The sequence below is a fragment of the Antedon bifida genome, chromosome 4, assembly GCF_963402885.1.
Source record: "Antedon bifida chromosome 4, ecAntBifi1.1, whole genome shotgun sequence".
NCBI lineage: Eukaryota > Metazoa > Echinodermata > Crinoidea > Comatulida > Antedonidae > Antedon > Antedon bifida.
Window position 1 is genome coordinate 25,419,997 of NC_136229.1, and position 24,577 is coordinate 25,444,573.

A 24,577-nucleotide genomic window follows, 5' to 3' on the forward strand; every position below is an offset into this window, starting at 1 on the left:
TTGTCGGCTGGCCTATATTGTTGGCCTTCCATGATTATGTTTTTATTCCCCATCAGGACTGGACACACAGAGTGGTTTCAGTCACGTGGTTTTAAATTACTATGCTGCCCTCAACGTTTATATTTAGTTAGACTGTACGCCAATTTTTGTCTTTTCGGCAATTTTGTCCTTTCGGCAATTTTTGTCCTTACGCCAATTTTTGTCCTTACGCCAATGTTTGTCCTTACGCCAATTTAACCATACGGCAATTTGTTCATATGGCAATGTGTTTGTGTGTGTCCGTTACTACGGCAATATTTGTTTGTCACTCGAGGAATTATGTCTTTAACGTCATTAGTTTGCCTTACGGGAGCGGAATTGTTCGTACGGCAACGTTTGTCTATTTTGGCCCTAATGGCCGCCCATAACAGGTAGCCGACCGAACATGCAAGTTAAATTCGGCATAAAATATTGTTTTTACGGTGTTTTAAAAACGTCGTGTCATATTCCCAAGTGACGTGTAAGAAATTTATATCCAATCAGAGGCGAGCATACACAAGGAAATAAGTTCAGTACCAATACCAAGGAATGAAATGTTTTTTGGTTAGTTGAATCTTACATTACAAACCGACAATATGTTTTATTTACTGGTCCTTTTTCTAAGTGCTGATTTTCTACAAAATGGTATCGCTGTAACACAACCAGCAGATGATGAAAACCAAGCGAACAATAGTAAGTTATGATACACTTTTTTTATGTTGTATATTGCTTTATTTATTTTTAAACTTATGTGATTAACTTTCATGCAGTTTTAATAATAGCTAATAGTCTAGTCCTCTGGGAGATAATCGTGTGGATACGAGAGAGGAAGTTCAGTATAAAAAAGATGTAGGAGTTCAAGCATAAACATGCGTAGGCCTATTATTTCTTATTCGAATTCTGGTATTCGACAATTGTTTAAAGGCGTATTACTTTCTTTTACTATTTTTTTTATAAACTTCATTTCATTAAATATCATCAGTACAAAATTACATTCCGGACGTGAACATATTGTATTTGACTATATCTTGGCCTTACTTGTTGTCTATATGAAGCCATTGCAAGCTATCTGGATGAGTTATATACAAATTTAATTTCATTGCAATAATTGTAAGATGCAAAATAATACAATGTCAGCACACTCTTAATAATAATCGCTACTCTGATAGGATATACATTTTTTTTTGAAAATTCGAATAAACCTGGCCTTGTCTGTTCTGAAACTCTTGCTTCGGCCCCTGGTTATATATAATTCTGAGAAATGTAATCGCTCCGCGCCTTAAGGAAGAATATATTCAAGAGAACGCGAAAGCTTATAGTTTACCTAGTAAGGCTAACAATAGAAATGAGTAAACTTGGACTGGGCATGCTCATAACCCAAAACACGTCTGGGAAGGGAATCTAAATAGGAATTTTTAAACTCGAACTGGGCATGCCAACGACAGTCTATGCGATGTATAGTAGTCTTATAGACCTGTATTCTATAAACAATGAATTTCTAACAGTTTTGACTGTCAGCATAGGCCGGGTTTAATTACCGTCATATATAATTATATATATATTATTGATTAATGGTCAAAACAATCTATCGTCATTTTTTTGCAAATGGTGTGTAGGATGAAGAGTTTCTCGGCGGCTGTAGACTATTATTCACATTGCACAACATGTTTACTACTATAATTGTTAAACAAAAGTAATTGATACTAAATCGTTTTTTCCTAAATTATTAAATCATTTAATAAAGAACAATAATTAAAACTGTTACGTCAAAAAGTCGATCGGCGTTTTTAGTAAAAAATATATCTTGTTTTCATTGTAATATAAGATGGAATGAGGTAGCAACGTTTTCGACACGAAAACTAATCAAACATTGCTAATCGTGGATGATATGAAATATTACGCTTTCGTCACTTTAGATGACGTCAGACTGGTCGGCAGTACCAACACAGAAGGTGTAGTAGAGGTGTACGTAGATGGATGGAAGGCAATCTGTAGCAATAACTTTGATTTAGAGGCTGCTCGTGTCGTCTGCCAACAACTTGGGTTTCCTTCGGTAAAGGATGTGACGTCTTCAAATGTATGTACAAACTATTCTTTTTTTGTGTGGTTGAATATTTAGAACTTATGGTAAAGCGAGCACATGCATGGGAGTTTAATTTGTTAAACGACCACCAAAAGGTTTTTTTGTATATACTGTATATATATTATACATATTTCTATATAGAATTGAAAGTGCAAATATCTTATTACATAAAATACAATACCTGGAAATATAAATGGGATTCAGAGGCGGTCTGCGTTTAGACCGCACACACCCTGTTTTCGATCAGTCCTATTTACATGTTACAGGAGCAAGAACAAGTCAAGAATATTAATTATCTGTAACTGTCTATATATACATGTGTTATGCTATCTCAACTTTCGTTAATTAGCAAAACTTTTTACGAAAGATTTTACGTAGGCCTAAGTGTAACCAGATTGGGATCCGGTATCACAGACACAATAGTTTATTATTTTATTATGTCGATTCTCTGTACTGTATCTACAGTATAATTTTATCCAGTGTCATAGGCAAATATGTCACATGTGACGCCAGTTACCAACCATAAGCCTAACCTAACATATATCATACAGACGACATGTATACCATAATTTGCCTACATGTATGATACAGACATAATCCCATGAGGTGATCAGATTCGTGGTAGCCTAACTGTAATGTTTAATTAAACGTTTGTTTATGTTTAAGGGCGACGGTGTCAGTACTTATATCTCCTACGAAAGTATTAAGTGTGGAACGTATTCATATACGATTGCTACTTGTAAACTCCAAGTATGCCGGTCTGACATCTGCTGTTCTGGGATTGAACCTTATGCTGGCGTTATTTGTCAAGATCTTGAAGGTAACGCGCACGTGATTTGATGACCAATTACAATTAGCGGCAGTTCTGATATGTCGCTTCTGAATGGTCAAAATTAATAAGTTATTTTGCGTGTACGTTTTTAAACATGTTTTCCTGCTCTTTATCCGATTCTTTTTTTTCGGATCGTACAGGAAGAAGGAATTATACGAATGCGCATACTAACCAATTGTTGGTATAGACTTTAATCACGTCATGCATCACACTAAAATAATTTGTCTTATGTAGGCGCTAGGCCTATATTCATCTTTTTACGAGACACCCATTTTTATTTTTGTTTGATCCCATTTGAATTTGATTGCCAGGCATGTATGTTATGATCGCTGGTGTTTAAGCTTGCTAACACTCTACCTAGGACGTAACACACGGCTATCGCGTCATGATTGCAAAAATTACTTGCGTGTATGGGAAATTCTAGGTCATTACAAATACATTTTAGACGATACGCATTTCAGAATGTTTTAATGTCGTCGTTTAAAATATGAGAGAATGATAAGTGAGAAAATTCAAACAGTTACTATATAACTATTGTAAATCTTTTAACTACAATTAAATTATAGGCCTACCACCGCGGTTTATAGGTTTGTTTTCTTTTAAAGAAATTGATTTATACGTTCTAGATGACACCTAACATCTCACTTGAGCCTTTTAACTAGGCCTTTGCTTCGGGGATTTACAAATTAGTTGATTTATAATCTGATCAATAATAAAAATGGGTTATTGGAACTTTTTGGATAAGCCATAATATAATTTAGTAAATGTGTTGGTGGTTGTCAGTTTGCATAAATATTGTTGTAAATAATTACAGTAGGCCTATTTTTTGCACGCTTGACATGGCGGCCAGTACCAAGTGTTGGAACATTGATTTATAAACTAAATTATATAAAAGAACATACCGTTAGTGTACGTGCTCTAGTGCACCTGGTTTTTCGTATCAAATATTCATATGATACTGGGCAAATATTAATCAACAACGATCATTTCATTTTATTTAGACTTATAGAGCTGCAAATTATTATTTGATATTACGCAAGAGTAGTAGATACAATATTTCTAACCGCTTTTACCTTTGCTTTTGTAAAATATTATTATTTTGTACCAAATATTTTCTACACTTCCAGCCCCAGTGTTTAAAGACGCTTCGTTTAAGGTTTAATATTAAGAGCAAGGTATCGATTTGTTGCCAACACATGATTCTTTCTTTAATATTGCCTTGTCATAATAATATTCTCTGTTCCCGTAGTTCGTTTAGTGAATGGCGATGCATACAGTGGGATAGTAGAAGTAAACCACGGGACAGACTGGGGTACTATATGCGATGATGATTGGACGCTGCTCGATGCCGACATAGTCTGCCATACACTAGGGTACCCAGGATCTCAACGACAGGCCTTCGTTGATGAGTTCGAACCAAGTTCTGGCCCTGTGAAATGTAGTAAGGTTGATTGTGCAGGTTCAGAGGAGCATCTGAGGGAGTGTAATCCAAGTATTTCTGGTATGTCATCTACCTGCGAACCGGAGAAAACAATAGCAAGTGTGGTGTGTAAAAAGCCATGTAAGTATTGTAGGCATAGGCCTCAACATTTTAATTCACTGGTTAAAAAAAAGTGGGTGCAAAACTCCGTAATAATTCAATCACCGAAAGTTCGAATTTTTAAATGACAAACCTATGACTTTCTCTCTTTGGTTATACTTGATTTGTTCACCTAATTCTGCAAATGTCATTGGATAACATTAACTGACTATCGCAAGTCATTGAGATAAGTAATCCCATGAATAGACGATATTTGATTTGTATAATATCTACACTTTTATTGTGTGATTTCTTTTCTTCCCAACAGTTCGATTAGTTAATGGAACGACTGATCGGAAAGGACGCGTTGAGGTATTCTTAAATGGGTTGTGGGGTAGGATCTGTGACAATGGCTGGGGCTTAGATGACGCCAATGTTTTATGTAATAGCCTCGGTTTTCCAGGCGCTATGTCAGCTCCAGTTGGAAGTTATTTCGGAGAAGGCGTGCTTGAGAATGTATTGTTGGAGGATTTGGATTGTCATGGAAATGAGTCTTCTATATTGAATTGCAGACGAAAGACGACTGTCGGCGACACGTGTGCGCATGGTCATGATGCTAGCGCCATATGCCACGATATAGGTAAGACTTGCTTATATTCTATCTATCATTTATGACGTCATAAATTGATAACATCTAATTCATGCTGTGATTTCATTTGTATCTTAGATGAATGCGTGTCTCAGCCCTGTGCTAATGGAGCAACATGCAACAATACGGTAGTTGGGTATGTCTGTATTTGTGCGCGTGGCTACGAGGGAACTAACTGCGAGGATGGTAACTATTTTCACGGGTTTTCATCTTTTGTGACGTCACATTACCACTTTTATTCATCATTGTAAATATCAAGAAAGGCTAGTAGTACACTATTATTAGAGAAGTGCGAAGATCTGAAGCATACGCATTGGACGTTTCATCGATCGTCGGCTGTACCTAGAAACCACCAAAACTGTGCCTTAGAATAGAAGAAAGCACTTTTCCTTATATTCGCACAATACATGACCTAACCTGACAGCAACTTGAACTAATAATATTAATACATATTAAACAAACGAATTCATTCACTACCATGCGCTGTACATACCACGGTAACATATCTTTTTGTTTTATTATAGAGATTGATGAATGCTTTTCTAATCCATGCAAAAACCAAGGTACATGTCAAGATTTCATAAACGGGTACTATTGTCACTGCACACCTGGTTTCATTGGGCTTATCTGTGAACTTAGTAAGGAATCAATGTGATTTTATATAATTTATATGTGTATGCAGTATGTTGCGAGGGTAAGGAATCAATGTGCTTTTATATAATTTATATGTGTAGGCAGTATGTGGCGATGGTAAGGATTCAATTTGATTTTATATAATTTATATGTGTAGGCAGTAGAAAGCAATGTTCCTGCAACAGTTGTATCTCACCACAAAACAGCTAGTGTTCCATAGAGGCTGATGTACCAATCTCCACTACTATCAAAATCTACCTTCTGTACGCATTCTAAACGAATTATTATCATATTATGGTTGGGTGAGGGAAGGGGGTTCAGTGCTCTGTATTGTTATGGTAGCAGCGGTACCGGTAATTCCAAAAGGAGAAATTACCGAGGTACGGGAAAGCCAAAAGGCAATCCTTTATACACATTTGGTTTCCCAGACATAACAATTCCCGCTGTGTGTTTATTCTGATGTATAAGCAACGCACGGTGCAGGATGGTAGTTTACATCTTTCTGTAAATTATTTTTTAATAATTATTGATTTTGACAGATATCAATGAATGTAGATCATTCCCATGTACAAACGGAGGAACCTGTATCGACGATATTAACGGATACAGTTGTAATTGCATGCCCGGTTATAACGGCATTTTCTGTGAGCACGGTAAGAGACTTTGTTTAGTATACAATTATTATATTAAATACTGACGTGATTTGGACGTATTTATAATTTATTTATTATTTGGTTTGTTGACCCGACTCTTATACTGGGTGATATGCCGACTGTTCTATCAGAGGGCCCAGATTATATTATTATTTACCTTGATCTTGGACATCTAAATCAATGCTTGTGCGTCCCTCTGCTATATTCTATAATTATCGATTATCGATTATCATTATTCATGAAAATAGGTTGTATAAATGGTTTTCTGCAAGTCGGCTCAGTGGTATCAGTTTCGAAACCCGTCGACTTCTTCCCGTTTCTTTTTAGTATTTGAGAGAGATTTAGTACCATGGTCACCATTTTTAACGTACACATGACATGCAATGGGACGTAAAGTAATATCTGTACACAGTGCTGTTGGTATTTTTTTATATTTCGCAGCTTTACATACGATCAAAGAACTGTTCCGAGTTCATTTGACAAGGCGAGCTAAATGTCCTATTGTTGCCTTGGTTTGATAACCATTACCATTACGCCATATCACTTTCACAACTTACCGGTACAAATTGCGAAATAAAGTGAAATTGTTATTTTTTCAGATATTTACGAGTGTGCATCATCACCTTGTAAAAATGGTTCTTGCATTGATGAACTTAATGGGTTTCAATGTCAGTGTTTCCCGGGGTATACAGGGCTGTTCTGTGGTATAGGTAAGAATTAGTTGACAATATTATAGGCCTAGGTAAGGTGAAGAAGGAGAGATGTGGGAAAGGGCGCTTACCAAATTCTGTATCCAACAGATAAGACATTTAAAAAACACTCATTTTCAATGTGTACACTTGTTATTGAAGAATTGAATGAATGCTCGTCCAATCCCTGTTTCCATGGTGCTGAATGTGTTGATCTGGTCAACAGGTACTCTTGTGTCTGTATCGGAGGCTATACAGGAGAGAGGTGTAATGAAGGTAACTTGCGTGTCGTTTTCCTTTGTATACATTCAAATATATATGGCGAGAGGAGGCATATTTTTATCATCTTGCACATAACAAATACTTAATTAATGTATCGTTATTACAGATATCAATGAGTGCGACTCAGACCCATGCACACATAATGGAATTTGTAATGATGAACTAAATCGCTTTACCTGTGACTGTAGTACTGGTTTTCATGGAGATTTCTGTGAAATAGGTAACGAATAACTCTTTTATAGTACACAGTAAACTATTTTTACATAGTAATGTCATATTAAAACTATTAAAAGAAATAGTGTTCTAAAAACAAAATAAATAGACTTGTGTACGTAAAAAAGGAAAAAGTGTGATGATACACTTATTTTTGTTTTACAAAAAGCGATCGTTTTAAAGGATGTTACATGTCATTAATACAAATTATCATCATGTGTTTTTGTTATTAGATTATATTTGTTTTAATCAATTTTTCAGATACCGATGAGTGTTCCAGTAACCCCTGTAAGAATAACGCAACTTGCGTCAACAACATTGGTAGCTTCTCCTGCACTTGTCGTCCAGGTTTCATAGACGTAACATGTGAGACTAACTTTAATGAATGCTCCTTAAACCCCTGTGTCAGAGGAACCTGTCTCGATCTTGTCAACAAGTACGAGTGTGTCTGCCCACCCGGTTATTTTGGCGACCGTTGCGAAGTTGGTAAGTTGTCGCTGAATCGTTTTTGTTTACTTGACTATAAGTCAGGTTTTACCTTCCAGTCCACTCTCATGAGATGGTATGTTATATCAAGTCAATCTAACAATAGGACACTGAGCTCGCCTTGCCAAGATAGGAACTTGTAACATTCCTTTGATCTTTTGTCTGACTACGACAAATACAAACAGTACTATAATGTACATTATTCTTAAGAGGCGTGGAACCGATCGTTTCGCAGCCACATATAACCCATTTGATCTCCGAAGCCCAGCATTCTGTTGTTAGATTACCTTGGTTAGAGTAATATCAGTGCGGTCAAATTTTTAACCAGTTGTTTGTGACGCGATTCCCTTTCCTTGAACACAAACAGTGTTAGTAATTGTACGGGGCGCCGTTAAGGACATTTATTAAAGCTACTAACTGCTTTTACGTTTACTTTTTTTAAGTGAACCATTTATGTTTCTTTTTTTAAACAGAACGTGACGAGTGTCTCTCCTTCCCGTGTCTGAATGGAGAATGTCTTGACATGGTTGACGGCTTTAACTGCACCTGTCATATTGGTTATGAAGGGATTCTTTGCGATACAGGTACAGCATAGTATAGTTTAGATTACTATATTTCTTAATAAAAAAATGTATTGAATATAAACATAATAACACACTAAAGAAACATTAGTCTGCATCGTCGTGGTCAAGGCAAACCTCTATTTTATGTCACCATCTACAGAACGTCATTCTAACAATGCTCACTTTGAAGACATACTTATACATGGCTTAAGCGGCGCCCCGTAATTGTTTTTTTTCCTATTAATTATATGTGCCTGTGCCTGATCTGTCCGTGAACATTCATTTTACTTTAATTTGTGTTTAGAAATCGACGAATGCCTCTCTAACCCCTGTTTACATGGTGGTACATGCAATGATGGAGTAGGACGCTTTACGTGTGATTGCGTTTTTGGATTCAATGGTAGATTGTGTGAATACGGTAAACTCCATTCATTTACAGATGTACTTGTTACATGCAGTTATATAAACATTTCATTTTGTGCACCTTTTATTCCAGTCTATGTTTTTTCTGTAATTTGTTTGCAGTCGGCTAATGTTGGCTTAAATACATATAATATGTTTCAGATATTGATAATTGTTCTAATAACCCATGCTTTAACGGAGCAACGTGTTTGGACCTTGTTAACAGCTTCCAGTGCACATGCGCAGCAGGGTTTACTGGAGACACATGCCATACAAGTATGAAATAACATTTTTATTCAACACAAATTTGTAGATACTTTTAACAGGGCAATCTAACAACACGACGCTGAGCTCGCTCGTCACAGTCCTTTGATCTTATGTCTGGCTGCAACAAATACCACTGTAGTATTATGTACATGTTCTACGCGGCTCGGTGTTTGTTAACAAAACATTTGGGGAATTTAATTGGACAATAGAAAATCAGCCAAACTGTTTAGGGGACGTGGAACTTATCGTGTCGCAGCCTCAGATAAAGACTTTGATCTCTGGAGCTCTATCATGTCATTAGATTGTCTTGCGGTTTATTATTCTCACAATAATCAATTCAATTTGCATTCACTATTGGGATTTGGAGATGGGGACCAATAGGAAACGAATCCATAGGGCCTACTGGATCTCTATAAAGTATGTATGGAAGGCATTTTAGGCATTTATATTCATCTATTTCATTAGAGTCATAAAGCATATTCCGTAAAATGGTTATAAAATGTGATTTTACAGATATTGACGAATGTGAAAATAATCCATGTCAACATGGTGGAACATGCCACGACTGGATCAACAGTTACAAATGCGACTGTGTGCAAGGCTACGATGGAGAATCTTGTGAAACAAGTAACAACTTTTAACAAGAAATATTTCTTACAAAAAACGCTGCTCGCTTATTGACGTAACAGTTTAAAAGATATATTGTCCCTCTGAAAAATATTTTTTATTTCAAATTTGTTTTTGAATGTGTCATTTTATTGTCACATAATAGTTATTTTACCTGAAAAATGTAACTTAAAGCAAAAAATACATAATTGTCTGTCAGACAATGGTTTTTGAGTTATAATTAAACGTTTCTTTTCTCTTTTTATATGTGAATAAATATTATTTTTTTGTTACAGAAGTGAATAACTTTGATATGAAACACAGACTCAATTTTAAGTTTATTTTATTGCTAAGGTCAAGTCTGGGGGTCACTTCATCACGCCTAGATACTTCAAGTGTGAAGTATCCTATTACAAACAAAAACTTCAATCGACTGTTTTGATAATAATTCAATGATTATCTGACAGCGAATTACAGTATTATATAATATCATGGGACTCATAAATACCAGAAATGCTTTGGGATTTGTCGTTCAACCGTTAGACTCTTTTCCCAGACGTTTTTTTGGTCCAACAGCTGCTACCTATAAATTATAGTCGAGAATCCTTTTTCGCAAAAACGTCAGTGTCTAGTACTATAACTGCTGCTTGCTTTCAGTTAATAAATGAGTCATCTCTTGTGATGTAGTGGGCTAAAGCAGCAGCGTGATAACAGTATAATGAGATATTAGATTATTGTTTATTTTATTGAAATGTATGTATTAATCGTTGTTTTGTCTTTATTAAAAATACAGATATAGACGAATGCCAACGTCAACCGTGCTTTAATGGCGGAACTTGTACTGATGACGTCAATGCATTCACGTGTCATTGTCCAGATGGTTTTGATGGGTCATATTGTGAAAGAAGTGAGCATAATATCTGATTCACACGACGGAAATGTTACTTTAGATAACTCCTAGTTGAATAATGTCTATATTTACCTGTTAAATTATTAAAGTGTATTTTGTATTATTTTAATTTTAAAAGATACGGACGAGTGTTTATCAAATCCATGTTTGAATGATGGGCAGTGCATTGATGGAAATGGCTTTTACACATGCGCATGTCAAAACGGTTATTTTGGAAAAACCTGTCAGTTAGGTAAGGCATTTTTTGTCTTGCTTGTCTTTTTTCTTCTTGAACTATGATAATACTAATCTCGCTATGTTGCCATCATAGTAGGAACAGTAAACAAGGTCAATCTGAATTTAATAAAGCTTCTAGACTTCTACAAATATTATTAACCAAAGAGAATGACAGTAGCATTATTTGGACGAATCGACTATATCCTTCTTGCACCAGAAAAGAAGGTTTATAACCATGTGCTCTACTTAGTGTGCAGTTTACTTAAGGTAATCACCTCGTCGTAATGCTTACTATCAACCGAATACTACCTTATAGAGTGTATTCATTTTGTAGGTGGCATACGATTGGTTAACGGAACATCCCCATATGACGGTAGAGTTGAGGTTTCCTACAACAACCAATGGGGAACAATATGCGGTACATCCTGGGACCTGAACGACGCTCGAGTTGTGTGCCGTCAAATTGACACACCCGGTGCTATCCGCACATACGGGATTTCGTCTCCGTACGGACCAGGAAGTGGGCCAATCATTCTTGATCAAGTCGATTGTACTGGTTACGAAGAGACGCTAGGGGATTGTGGTCATTCAGAACTTGGTATCAATAATTGTAACCATCAGCAAGATGTCGGTGTACATTGTATGAAGGGCGGTATGTATCCTACAGTGTAAGATGTTTGGGACATGGTTCAAAAACTAAATTAACAATGTTTCAAAATGCGCCCCGTACTACCACTCGTTTTTTCCACTAGTTTTGATAAACTGGTCACTAGAATTTAGTATTCTATTTGCATGTATTCGCACAATGTGTTTACTATGGAAGCGTTTACTGTGATGACTTACTTTACTGTGTAACTTGTATCCAAGAAATAGAGGCAACGTTAAACAAATGATGTGCCCCTCAATAAAACGTTACAATTCCAGGTACTAGAGCCAACCAATACAGTGAGTGGTCAGACCAACATTAGGGAGCGCCGATTTGAAGTTACATATTTGACAGGGAATTCCAAAGATTGTTTTTTTTTTTCATTTGGTTTAAAGTTTGATCACTGTATGTTTCATTCTTTTTCTGCAGTTCGTCTTGTTGGTGGTGGGAATGATCTAGAGGGCGTTGTAGAAGTTTTCTGGAACGGAGAATGGGGAACCATATGCGATGACGACTGGGGAATCGACGACGCACTTGTTGTGTGCCGAGAACTTGGCTTTACTGGGGCTCTGCAAGCCGTTGACGGTGGAAGTCAGTTTGGTTATGGGTCTGGAGATATACTCCTAGACAACGTAGCCTGCCTAGGAACTGAAAGCCGATTGATCAATTGTGGTCACACACAGCCAGGCGTCAATCACTGTACACAAAATGATCATGCGGGGGTCATCTGCTTAAATTCTTGTACGTTATTAAATTACATTGGTGGTTAACAGTATTCGCTCGACTGGTTCAAACTATAATTGCTGTCTCATAGAAGACTTGCCAATTGTTCATTGCTAAAGCAATGCATACGTGCTTGTTTTCCATTACGTAATTGACGAATCATTTACGTCCACTTGTTGGATGTGTGTTACTCAACCTATTATAGAGTGTCTACAGAGAAGAAGATATCTTAGTTTTATAGACACTGAATATAGATAAATTACCATGTGCCTAATGTTATTTCCAGCTTCTGTTCGACTTGTTGGCGGCGATGTTCCATATGAAGGCAGAGTTGAAGTTAACCTTTCAGGGGAATGGGGAACTGTATGTGATGACTTATGGGGCATACTCGATGCCCAGGTGGTTTGCCGTCAGCTGGGATACCCGAACGTTGTATCAGCTCCTTGTCGGGCGATGTATGGTCAAGGCACTGGTGACATAGTCATGAACAACGTCGATTGCTCTGGTCAGGAGACACAATTGGTTGAGTGTCCGCGAAACAGTCTGAACCTTGATATATGTGGTCATCATAAAGACGCTAGTGCAGTTTGTGAAAATAATAGTAAGTCATTCATGTGTATGACATCTTTTTGATTGGTTAACACTTAAGACGTATGAACAACATTTATTTAACGTCATTCTAAGCAACAATACCACATTGTGTTTCTTGTTTCATGTAGTTCGTCTGGTTGATGGCAACACAGAAACAGAAGGACGTGTTGAGGTATTCCTTGATGGACGATGGGGCACCGTCTGTGACGATGACTTCGACATTGATGACGCTCATGTTGTCTGTAGACATTTAGGCTTCTTGGAAGCATTGACATTTTACCGAAATTCTCGATTTGGTGAAGGCTCAATTCCAGTTATTTTAGATAATCTACGCTGCAACGGTAATGAGTCAAGAATATCAGAATGCCCACATTTGGGCATTGGAGTTCATAATTGTCAGAACTCAGAAGATGTCAGTGTAGTTTGCAATCTTAAAGGTAAATGTTTATCATACAATTTCCTAACAATTATTCAGGCACTCACATAGTTGGAAACTTAAATATTGAATTCCCTCTATTTAATTAGTTCGCCTAGCAGACGGAGCTACACCATCGGAGGGACGTGTTGAGGTATACGCGGAAGGTGCGTGGGGAACAGTGTGCGATGACAGCTGGGATCGAAATGACGGTGATGTGGTTTGCAAAGAACTAGGGTACGAGCGGGTAAGATAAACATGTTCTTAAGAACATCTAGAAACAACCAAAATACTCTCAAGATTTACATGTTATTTACAGTAAAACATACACATATATTCATTGTGTGTTTATTTATAATTAACTACCAATACTATTCATTTGGGTTGGTGAACATCAGTCCAAAATACAGAGATTTGTTTTCCAAAATGTCAGCTTGAGGGCTTTATACTAATCTAAAATACGTGATTCTTTCCAAAATGCGTCTGCGTATTTTGAACTGATGTTCACGAACACGACTGAAACAATTATATTGTGTACGTAGGCAGAACGAGTAACACTATCTGCATCATTTGGGCAAGGCACTGGACATATTCTTCTAGACAATGTTGGTTGCACTGGAGCAGAACACTCCCTCGGGAATTGTAGCCACAATGGGCTTGGAGTTCACAACTGTGCACATTACGAAGATGCTGGTGTCATTTGTTTTACTAATGGTAAGTTTTACGCATTGTCTTCAGATTTCGCTCAACCATACAACGAGTAGGCCTACTTCTCCCTTCTTGTCACTTGTAAACGTTGATTTATTATGGTTGACACCTTGTCTGGTAATTGCATTTTTTGACTCTCTTTTTCTGCCATGCACTAGGCCTACATTCCGTAAATTGTGGCTGATATTGACGTTGATATTTCAAAATTCATAATTTCTTGTAAGGTTGTATTGCAACACTTTTCATAGACACCACATTTATTTTACACAGAGTACAATAGTATTTGTATCAATTTTAATAATTGTTTTTCCCAAAGATGTTGTTCGTCTTGTTGGTGGATCAGGCCCAAATGAAGGACGTGTGGAGATCTACCATAACGGGGAGTGGGGAACCGTTTGTGACGATGGCTGGGGTATACCGGACGCGACAGTAGTATGCCGTCAGCTAGGCTATACGGAAGCCATTGAAGCCCCAGGTCGTGCCACGTATGGTGCAGGAAGTAACCTCATTTGGCTTGACGATGTAAATTGTTCTGGTACAGAAAGCAGTATTTTCGATTGTAACAGCAGAGATATAGGAAACCATAACTGCAATCACGGAGAAGATGCTGGCGCAGTTTGCATTGGAAATTGTAAGATCACAATTCTATGTATTCATATATTTATTCAAAAACATAAATAGATTGTATATGCTCTCAAATCTACTCACTTGATCAGAAAGGTGAAAAGGCCAAAATTGAGGTATAGTTTTTACTTAGATTAATTTACATTCATTATAATGATATATATTTGGTAATAAGATAATAAACAAGTGTACCGTATGTTTCCATTCTATATCCAGCTAAAATTCGATTGGTAGGGGGAACATTGGAAAATGAGGGTCGTGTTGAGATACTTAGGAACGGTCAGTGGGGAACAGTCTGTGATGACGGCTGGGACCAAAACGAAGCAACAGTTGCCTGTCGTCAGCTGGACTTCCCGGGTGCTTTGTCCTCTGTCGCAGGAGCTGAATTCGGGGAAGGAATTGGTCCGATACACTTGAGCCGTGTTCAATGTATTGGAAATGAAACAAGATTAGATCTATGCGATCATGTAGGACAGACATCATCTTGTGGTCACCACAATGATGCTGGTGTTTATTGTATGCCAAGAGGTTTGTCACGCTTCGTTTTTTTTTGTAGTTGTTACTTGTCAAAGGACGCAGCATACTAACATTGAGCCTGAGCGGACATAACTTTCATAACATGAATGTATCTTTATCTCTAGTATCTTTCTACCAGTAGAATAGACATGAAAAAGATTATAAAGAAATGCCAAACAAAGGGTGCATCAACATTGTAAAATAATAACATTCTTTATTACAGTTCAATTAGTTGGTGGTGTAAACTCGGGCGAAGGCCGTGTTGAATACTACTACAACCACGCTTGGGGAACGGTATGTGATGATAACTGGGAACGCGTGGACGCTGATGTCGTTTGCAGGGAGCTTGGCTTTGGGTCGGCAGTAGAGGCTACGACGCATGCAACGTTTGGGGCTGGCAGTGGAAGAATACATTTGGATGATGTTGACTGCAGTGGCATGGAGACTAATTTGGCGGCTTGTGACCATAGTGTGTGGGGGCAGCATAATTGTAATCATGATGAGGATGCTGGTGTTCGATGTGGACTTTCAGGTATGTAGGAAAAAACAATTCTAGCACTAAAGATCTGTCTACACAATCAAACTTATGATGGGACAAAAAAATATAATGTGCCCATATATGGACACTGCCATTTATTAGCACATCATACTTCCTGCGTTCATTGTTAACTTGAATGTTTTCACAATTGTAATCATATTTATTTACATTTTTAGTGCGTCTTGTTGGAGGTGCCACTGCGTTAGAAGGCCGCGTTGAACTATTTTATCAGGGTAAATGGGGAACAGTCTGCGATGATTCGTGGGGAGTTGAAGACGCAGCCGTTGTCTGCAATTCTCTGTCGTACACAGGCCCAAGTGAAGCGTTCTCCCGAGCGTATTTCGGACAGGGATCTGGTCCCATTTTGTTGGATAATGTTGCGTGTGTTGGTACAGAGGCTGGTCTGAATCAATGTCCGTCAAATCGTATTGGAATTCACAACTGTGGTCACAGTGAAGACGCTGGTGTCCGGTGCTCTGCGTCTGGTAGGAATGTTGTTTTATTAATTAAAATAAAGCTTGGTTTCCACTTGAACGCAACGTAACGCGCAAACAAATTTAACAAATCATAAAATCTACAGTGTTCTTAGCTTAGGCACGATACTTATACTCTTATAGCCTCGTCCTTGAGATTGAACCAAAAAGAGTAGGAGATCGTCTCTCGTTGATGATCATCGATGTGGCTGCGGTGAGTCCGTAAAGGGCCTAATCAGAATTTCCCCAGTTTCCAGTTAAACTTGGAGGACCAGAATAAATACCTTTAATATTAGATCTCCCCATCCTAAAGCTTTTGTGCACTGTTCTTTGACACTTATCCGTTGTTACCATGATTGTTATTTTTGTTTATAGCAAGTATACGTTTAGTTGGTGGAAATAATGAACGCGAAGGCAGAGTTGAAGTGTATGCCGGTGGCCGATGGGGAACAATTTGTGATGATGGCTGGGGTATTATCGACGCCAATGTTGTCTGTAGACAGCTGGGGTACATTAGTGCCATTGATTCCCATGGTTTAGCGCACTTTGGACAAGGAACAAGTCCAATCCATTTAGATAATGTTGCTTGTATTGGAACCGAATCCACCATACTTGAATGCAATCACAACGGACTTGGAAGCCACAACTGTCAACATAGCGAAGATGCTGGAGTTACATGTCATGATGGAGGTGAGTATGTTTCTATTAACTATGTACATTACCAAACTAAACTGAGTTGTTAACTGAGTTGTTAAATGACACCTCAAGAGGCCTGTATGCTACTGATGCTTTGGAAGTCCGCTTTGAGCCAAGAGAGCTATGTGAGCCATGTAATGTTGATATGATCACCACCAAGCTAACACTATTTTCCAGGCCATATAAACATAACATTTGTTTTCTTACCTTAGAGCCTGTTAGGCTTCAAGATGGTTCTACCCCGAATGAAGGACGTGTCGAAATACTCCACAACGGCGTATGGGGAACAGTCTGTGATGATAGCTGGAGCATATCAGACGGTACAGTAGTTTGCAAACAGCTTGGCTATCCAGGCGCGGTAAGGGTAAGAACGAATGCATTCTGGGGTCAAGGAACAGGACCTATACATCTTGACGATGTTGGGTGTAATGGAGATGAAACGTCGATTTTAGATTGTTCACATGCTGGTTTAGGAATAGAAAACTGTGGTCATAATGAAGACGCGGGAGTAGAATGCATTAAATCAGGTAACTTACAATTGTTTACATAGCCGTTTAAATTGATACATTGTTTGATTCGCTCAGAGTATTATACGGGGCGCCGTTTATGACATTTCTAATTTGATACATTGTTTGATTCGATGATATAGCTCAGAGTATTATACGGGGCGCGTTTATGACATTTCTAATTTGATACATTGTTTGATTCGATGATAGCTCAGAGTATTATACGGGGCGCCGTTTATGACATTTCTAATTTAATAAATTGTTTGATTCGATGATATAGCTCAGAGTATTATACGGGGCGCCGTTTATGACATTTCTAATTTGATAAATTGTTTGATTCGATGATATAGCTCAGAGTATTATACCGGGCGCCGTTGTTACATACTGTTATGTGACAGAAATATTTTGTTCCCGAAATAAATTATATACAGACATGATTAAATTAAGTTAATAATGTTTTTACACAATTATTCATATCATACAGTAACTCTTCTGTTTCGCATACATGTAACTGAAGTATGTTGACCTAATTAGCAGTGTCTAGAACGGTGCCACGTATTAGCATACCTTCGAATCCTCGAGATGTTGTTCTTTGTGAGTTTAGAAAGTTGCCTCTAAATACTACTGTCTTTAGTGCCTAAAGTCTAATCAGTTATGTATTTTTGTGTATACAGTCAGGTTGGCTGGTGGAGCCACTCCTGACCGGGGACGGGTGGAGGTGTTTGTTGACGGTGCATGGGGAACCGTGTGTGACGACTCCTGGGATTTGAATGATGCTAACGTTGTGTGCCGAGAGCTCGGGTATGAGTCGGCGTCAGACGCAAAGACGTCTGCATTTTTTGGAGCCGGAACAGGAAATATTAATCTGGACGAGGTTTGTTGCGCTGGTGATGAACAAAGTTTACTCGACTGTGACCACGCGGGATCACGTGTACATAACTGCGATCACAATGAAGATGCTGGTGTCGTCTGTACAAACTCAATCGGTAAGTTAAATTATCAAATAATCACTTTATTTTTACTAGGTATAACATCCGGAAACAGTAACAGTATCTTGTCGGTTTGTACGTACCGTAGTTATCTAGTTATAAGCCAGGTGCTATTTTTTTTCGAATTACCACAAATTTCTAATTGCTAAGCCACAGCATCCTTCGATTATAGTTTTAATGTGTGAATTAAAATATACATATTAGTATAAAGTTTGTGCATCGGAATTTCTGTGTGAATTGTTTACTGCAGTAATTGACGAATAAAATGCAGTAAACCATTTCATGTCATTATAATGTATTGTTTTTTTACGTTAGCTGTTAGACTTGTCGGTGGAAGTAACGACCGAGAAGGGCGCGTTGAAATACAGATACAAGGCATATGGGGAACGATATGTGATGATTCATGGGGTTTACAAGACGCTACTGTAATCTGTCGACAACTTGGTCTTGGGAGAGCTAGTTCTGCACCTTGTAATGCACATTTTGGGCAAGGAACTGGTCAGGTAAGTTCGTGATATTTTCTTTCTTCGTACCGTAATTTATAACGGTCCATTGCTTCTAATTTGTTATTCTTCTTTGCTATTCATTATTTTCAACTACGTTTTTATAGTTTCAAGTACGCCAACGTTTTTCCGACTTCTATATTTCTAAGTTCGCCCTTTATTATTATATAATAATATTATTTATAAATACGTTTATGTAAGCTTATGTGTTTTCAAATATACCTGATGGATTGGCAAGACTGTGCATGTGTATGTATTTCCCAGCACCCCTGGTTATGACGTTCACGCGTTGATTTTACAGATACATCTAGATGATGTACATTGCTTGGGAACCGAAAGTTCAATAATTGATTGTCCGCACGGAGGAATTGGTAGTCACAACTGTCAACATGCCGAGGACGCTGGTGTCGTGTGTTCACAGACTGTTAATGGTAAGCTTACTCATTGTGATTTACTGTATATGTATTTTATATGTTTACGACCAGGCCTACAATACTGATATACACAGACTATTAACATGAGAAAGATTTTGATTGAACATAACGACGACGATGATGATGATAATGATGCTAAATTGTGATGAACAGATTATATGATGATGATGATGATAATGATGATACCAGATTATGATGACAGATGATGATGATAATGTTGATAATGATAAATAGCGACAGCGGTAACCATGCAATTTCCATAATTCAAGTTGAACTAAAAATTACTATTCTTGCTCCGTTTTCGATCAGTGAGATTAGCAGGTTCCTTTTTACCTGGATGGGGTCGTGTTGAGATACTACGTCACGGAGTGTGGGGTACAATATGCGATGACCAATGGGACCACGACAACGCTCGAGTCATTTGCAGGATGCTGGGCTACTCACGCGCGTCTCATCCGTTGCTAACGCTACCTATTGCGCCGGGTAGTGGACAAATTTGGCTTGATAATGTCAACTGTTTGGGTACGGAATTAAATATTGCCGATTGCTCTCATAGAGGCTGGGGAGTGCATAATTGCAGGCACAATGAAGATGTATATGTGTCATGTTATAATTAGAAATTAAGGTGGACTTGATGATTCATTGATTTGTAGACTTTGAGGTTATGTAATATTCTCATTAGGCCTAGCAGGTAAGCACATTCTGTGATTATTCATAAAGTTCTGTCTACACTATCAATCTAGTGTGATGTGCCAAAATATGGTAATAATATGCCCAAAATATGGTAGTGATATGCCCAAAATATGGTGGTGATGACATCATCCTGTCAATATGTGGGCACATCACATGTTTTGTCACATAACGTTTGAAAGTGTAGACAGAACTTAAGATAAAAGAATACGGTGTACAAATTATAAATTCATATTCTAGTATATATATATACATTGCAGTGCGTTGTTGATGTTGACGAGTGGATTTACATAATCAATGTATATATTGCATTTAATTGTGGTTAATGTTGGTTGGTATCGCATGGCGTCGGTTAATTTGTTACAACCAACGATATTGGATGGTTCTATTCAACAGTTTGTATAATGTATTTGTTAAATAGAGAGAATGTTTCATTTCACAGTCAATCTTCAACTCATTACTATTCTCCCATTAAAATCATAAACATTGACTACCTGATTATCTGGTAAGAATTAAGTTGTGTGCGTGTTTAAACTGTTGATTAAGTTTTTGACTTATCTGAATAAATATCACATACGTAGGAAGAATTTAATATTATGCAAATGTAATATTGTTCTCTATACACTGTAAAAATCGCTAATCTAATGTACTATAAAGCGTGGTTCCCACTCTAGAACGCAACGCAGCGACGTATCGACGCAAAGTGTTGTATTGCGTAATCACAAGTGGGAACCGACGACGCAAGTGCTGCTGCAAACATCGCAGGTTTGATTTCACGCAGTTGGAGGCAAACACAATTATTAGAAGGGCATTTGCTTACTTTGCGTAGATTACGTTACGTTGCGTCGCTAGTGGGAACCAAGCTTTAGATACAATAAACTGCGGGGATGTTTCATGTCAAGCGACGGTAAAAGGAACATTGACTGAACCTAACCATATAATTAATATCTCTCCAAATAGACTGATTCCAACCCTTGTGCTTAAGAAAAGGAAGCTGAAATACAAACCATTCAGCCAAACAGTTGGCTAAAGCGTGGTTCCCACTAGAACGCAACGCAACGACGTATTGACGCAAAGTGGTGTATTGCGTAATCACAAGTGGGAACCGACGACGCAACAATGCTGCAAACATCGTAGGTTTGATTTCACGCAGGCGGGGGCAAACACAATTATCGGAAGGGCATTTTCTTACGTTGCGTAGGTTGCGTCGCTAGTGGGAACCACGCTTTACCGAAGCGTTAACATAACGTAATTGAAAAACAGGCAAACTTTATGTGATGTTTATTGTCTCTATGACATAGAACTTACTCACTAGAATCGGGTGCTAATAATGTCGACACTTAATATAGTAGGTAGGACTAACACCCAAGTTTCATGAATCTAGGAATATGCTAAACATGATCATTTGAGCATGCGCAAATATAAGAAAAATGTATTTATATTTACAAAGAGTATTATTTGAAGAATTAACAACACCTTTGGGATACCCGTTATTGCAATTGTTCTCTCGACAGCAATTTGAACAAAGTCCTGTTTGTGTAATACCTCCACATGAATCCTCTTCATCGCACTCATCTTCGGTGCACCCTCGCTCCACATCTATGTCAATTCCAGCTGCTATATGCATTTTTGTCTAATCAAATTCACAAAAAAGAAGAAAAATCAATTCGGTACGTGTCTCTTACGTAAAGCAAATTTGTCACATCAAGTCCAATTGACGTCAGAGAAGTTTTTCCTTGCAAAAATATTCAGATTGTGTTCATATAATTATTCATAGAATTTTGATTGAGTATTGTCACGTGACCATAAGTATAAATTCTTAAGGGCCAGTACGAAGACGCTTCTCGGCATTTGTTTTAAAGACCCTTTATTTTCCCCCAAATATTGGTCGGTTTTCCTAATTGATTGTCACTTCATCTCAAGGAACGGAATGAGGCGGCGTTGTTTTTTCATAGTGCAGTAATTGGTCAGATGTTTACCCTACTCTGAAGTAGTGTACTTTATGTTAGTTGTACGTTAGTACCGTCTAGAGGTAGGCCTAGCAGATTGATGGCTAGTTGCTTATGGTGCGGAGGTTGGGGTTCAATAGGCCTACACGAGAAACATTTTCGCCAAGTAAAATCACGTCAGAGTAGGGCTAACATCTGACCAATTCGGCTTACTTCGCTCCCTGAAGCAAAGCTAATTCGTAGTAGTTAAACAATTATCCTGAATAGGGCCATCGTAACGAATAGGGCCGTACCGTTCCATAGAAATGGAACAAGTATGCACGTAGGTTAATAATGTGTTAATCGATTTCAAAGGTACACTAAAACGATACAAATAATATACGTACAAAGCAAAACGTTGAACACTCCACCTCTATGCTGACGTTTGATGGGATAAGCTTACAGTCAGAATCTTGCATCATAATATCATTACATTGCAGGCACTTAAATGCTGACGTACTCGGCAGTAGCCAGACAGCTACTAAGTTAAAAGATCAATCACACGTATTGATAGAGATCATAAAATAAACTACATGGGAAATAATTGACTGGTTTAATAGCAATATGATGATTTATTGAGTGTAATTATAAACTTAATTGCTTAAGGAGTGTAAGGTGTCGATACGTATATTAACAGTTATTCTACGGTGACCCATAATTGTCACGGTACAGTATCATCCAGAAAACAAATGTGTACGCGCACTGTCCGCGGAAAAAGGCTCGTGTCAATTCCGCGAGGTGTCGATTACGTAACATCGCTTAGCAGCTACTTCCTGGTAAAATTCGGTGTAAAACTCCAGTGGTCGTCGAAAATGTATTAAACAAAAAGTGCTGGAGCTAGATCATCATTACATAAACCTCGACACGCCCGTTCATTCATTTAAACAAAAGATTCCAACTCTTTAATTTAATGAATTATTTGTTTAAATCATGACTTTCATAAGTTTATTCTGACATCTTCCCGAATACTTTTCTGTGAGACTTAGTTATTTCCGACATAAAGGCACAAAATGAGTTCGGCAAAAGTGGACCATGTTTGTTGTAACTTAAAGTCCAGAGCTTTGGGATTTTTATTTTGTTTTAAACGATGTTTTTCTTAAAAAATAAGACCTTTCTTATTATTGTTACCAATAGTAAAATCGCGAACTACTAATTCTCAGTAACATTCACAGATACTATACAATTACTTTGACGTAATTATTATAAAAATAATGCATGTTTATGAGTTGAACAGGAATAATTAGTTATGATTATCTCGGGCCTACTTACCAAGTAAAAATAAGGTGTACTCCATCGTGTTTTTCTCTCTTATAACATTAACGTACTGAAATGAATAATAATTTATAATATTATATAATATTATTAATATACATAACTTGGAGAACAAGTGAGTTTAAAAGACTACTTGAAAACATTGATGATTTTTATTTTATTATGGAAATGTACACTATATAAATTCGCACATTATTTATTAGTATATTTTTTCTCGGCGGGGAAACAGATTATGAAAACCCGTCCTTTAAGTTTAAATTTGATTTCCAGTGACAATTAACCTACTCGAAATAGATAGGCATAATGTCTGCACGATGTTATGGGCTACTGTATAGATTAGATTATAAAACAATATTAGAATGATTCAGGACCTACCTTATAAATCAATTGCATACACTATTTTGTAAGTTCGGAAATAGTCAAATGCATTTCTTCTGTCTTAATCACGAATTTGTCGTACGTACTACGAAATCAGTATAAAATCCAAGATAGGTATATAAGGTACCGCACTTTCTTTATCATGCAGCGCAACACATCTGTTCGAACACCAGCTACAGGGTTTTCTTAAACTGCTTTAAGTCCCTTGTTTGATCATCAACGCCCATTATCTGCCGAGAGATGTACGAGGTCTTTCTTTATATCACAAATATGTATCTACGTACAGGCACAAAATGCGTGTAAGCTCCAAACTTTATCTTGACTGGGTTTTGTAAATTCGTAAACTTCAGCTTATAAGGCAAGAGATGTGGTGCGCGTGTCGCACGTGACGTGAGCGCAACGCGAGTATTATGACCAATCACGACACAATGGATCACCTAAACTGTCGCTCGTGATTGGTCAACTCACTTGCATTGCGTCATCGTCGTGGCGTTGCGTCAAAGTGTGAAACAAGCTTTAGTAGGGATTTAGTTCCCTTTTGTGTTTCCTGCCACTTACTCTGTAGTAGTTTGTTTGTTGTTGTTGATTGGCAATATAAAGAATAAGAAGAATAAGTATAATGCGTATACGTACCACACAATTTGTGTACAATCTAGCTTTTTCTGAAGCCTCGGTAATGTAAACCTACTATATTGGTTATCGGCTATGAGATGATATTATTGTATGGATGTGTTGTACCAAATCCGTTTGACCAGGGTTTCTTCTGACTTGACGTGCCTCTTATAAAAGCCAGATGGTAATGTCTAACGAGAATTGTATCGTAAATTCTCTCAAAAAATTAATTGGTTAAAACGCTGTCGCATTTA

The 24,577-nt window shown here is 37.6% G+C and overlaps 2 protein-coding genes across 3 annotated transcripts; one reads left to right on the top strand and one right to left on the bottom strand.

Annotated features, from left to right (window-relative positions):
- Positions 1-570: 570 nt before the first annotated feature.
- LOC144840682 (scavenger receptor cysteine-rich domain-containing protein DMBT1-like) lies at positions 571-20,665 on the top strand. Its single transcript, XM_078696634.1, has 34 exons — positions 571-711; positions 1,935-2,095; positions 2,768-2,921; positions 4,183-4,494; positions 4,781-5,092; positions 5,180-5,287; positions 5,626-5,739; positions 6,274-6,387; positions 6,987-7,097; positions 7,239-7,352; positions 7,465-7,578; positions 7,833-8,057; positions 8,531-8,641; positions 8,925-9,038; positions 9,185-9,298; positions 9,803-9,916; positions 10,689-10,802; positions 10,924-11,037; positions 11,356-11,673; positions 12,097-12,408; positions 12,677-12,991; positions 13,110-13,418; positions 13,507-13,643; positions 13,939-14,110; positions 14,421-14,735; positions 14,945-15,256; positions 15,468-15,776; positions 15,959-16,267; positions 16,631-16,945; positions 17,164-17,478; positions 18,132-18,443; positions 18,762-18,949; positions 19,251-19,380; positions 19,693-20,665. Exons 1-34 carry the CDS (start codon positions 615-617, stop codon positions 19,998-20,000), a joined length of 6,993 nt encoding a protein of 2,330 aa, XP_078552760.1. The 5' UTR covers positions 571-614; the 3' UTR covers positions 20,001-20,665.
- Positions 20,666-21,397: 732 nt separating this feature from the next.
- Positions 21,398-24,474, bottom strand: LOC144840709 (uncharacterized). 2 transcript variants are annotated; one of them, XM_078696677.1, is made up of 5 exons: positions 24,345-24,474; positions 23,709-23,941; positions 23,331-23,385; positions 22,409-22,539; positions 21,398-21,706 (listed from the first exon to the last, which is right to left on the bottom strand). In XM_078696677.1, exons 2-5 carry the CDS (start codon positions 23,724-23,726, stop codon positions 21,446-21,448), a joined length of 465 nt encoding a protein of 154 aa, XP_078552803.1. In that variant the 5' UTR covers positions 23,727-23,941; positions 24,345-24,474; the 3' UTR covers positions 21,398-21,445. The 2 variants fall into 2 exon arrangements, with proteins under 2 accessions (XP_078552803.1, XP_078552802.1); XM_078696676.1 differs by having other exon boundaries at positions 22,409-22,542.
- Between the last annotated feature and the right edge of the window lie 103 nt (positions 24,475-24,577).

Coding starts and splice junctions, on each gene's coding strand:
- LOC144840682 (XM_078696634.1), top strand. CDS start 615: ATGTTTTATTTACTGGTCCTTTTTCTAAGTGCTGATTTTCTACAAAAT. Junction 11,038..11,355: donor TGGAAAAACCTGTCAGTTAG/GTAAGGCATTTT, acceptor TTCATTTTGTAG/GTGGCATACGATTGGTTAAC. Junction 12,992..13,109: donor TGCAGTTTGTGAAAATAATA/GTAAGTCATTCA, acceptor TGTTTCATGTAG/TTCGTCTGGTTGATGGCAAC.
- LOC144840709 (XM_078696676.1), bottom strand. Junction 22,543..23,330: donor GTACACCTTATTTTTACTTG/GTAAGTAGGCCC, acceptor CTTTTAACTTAG/TAGCTGTCTGGCTACTGCCG. Junction 21,707..22,408: donor AGTGTTCAACGTTTTGCTTT/GTACGTATATTA, acceptor GAATTTGATTAG/ACAAAAATGCATATAGCAGC.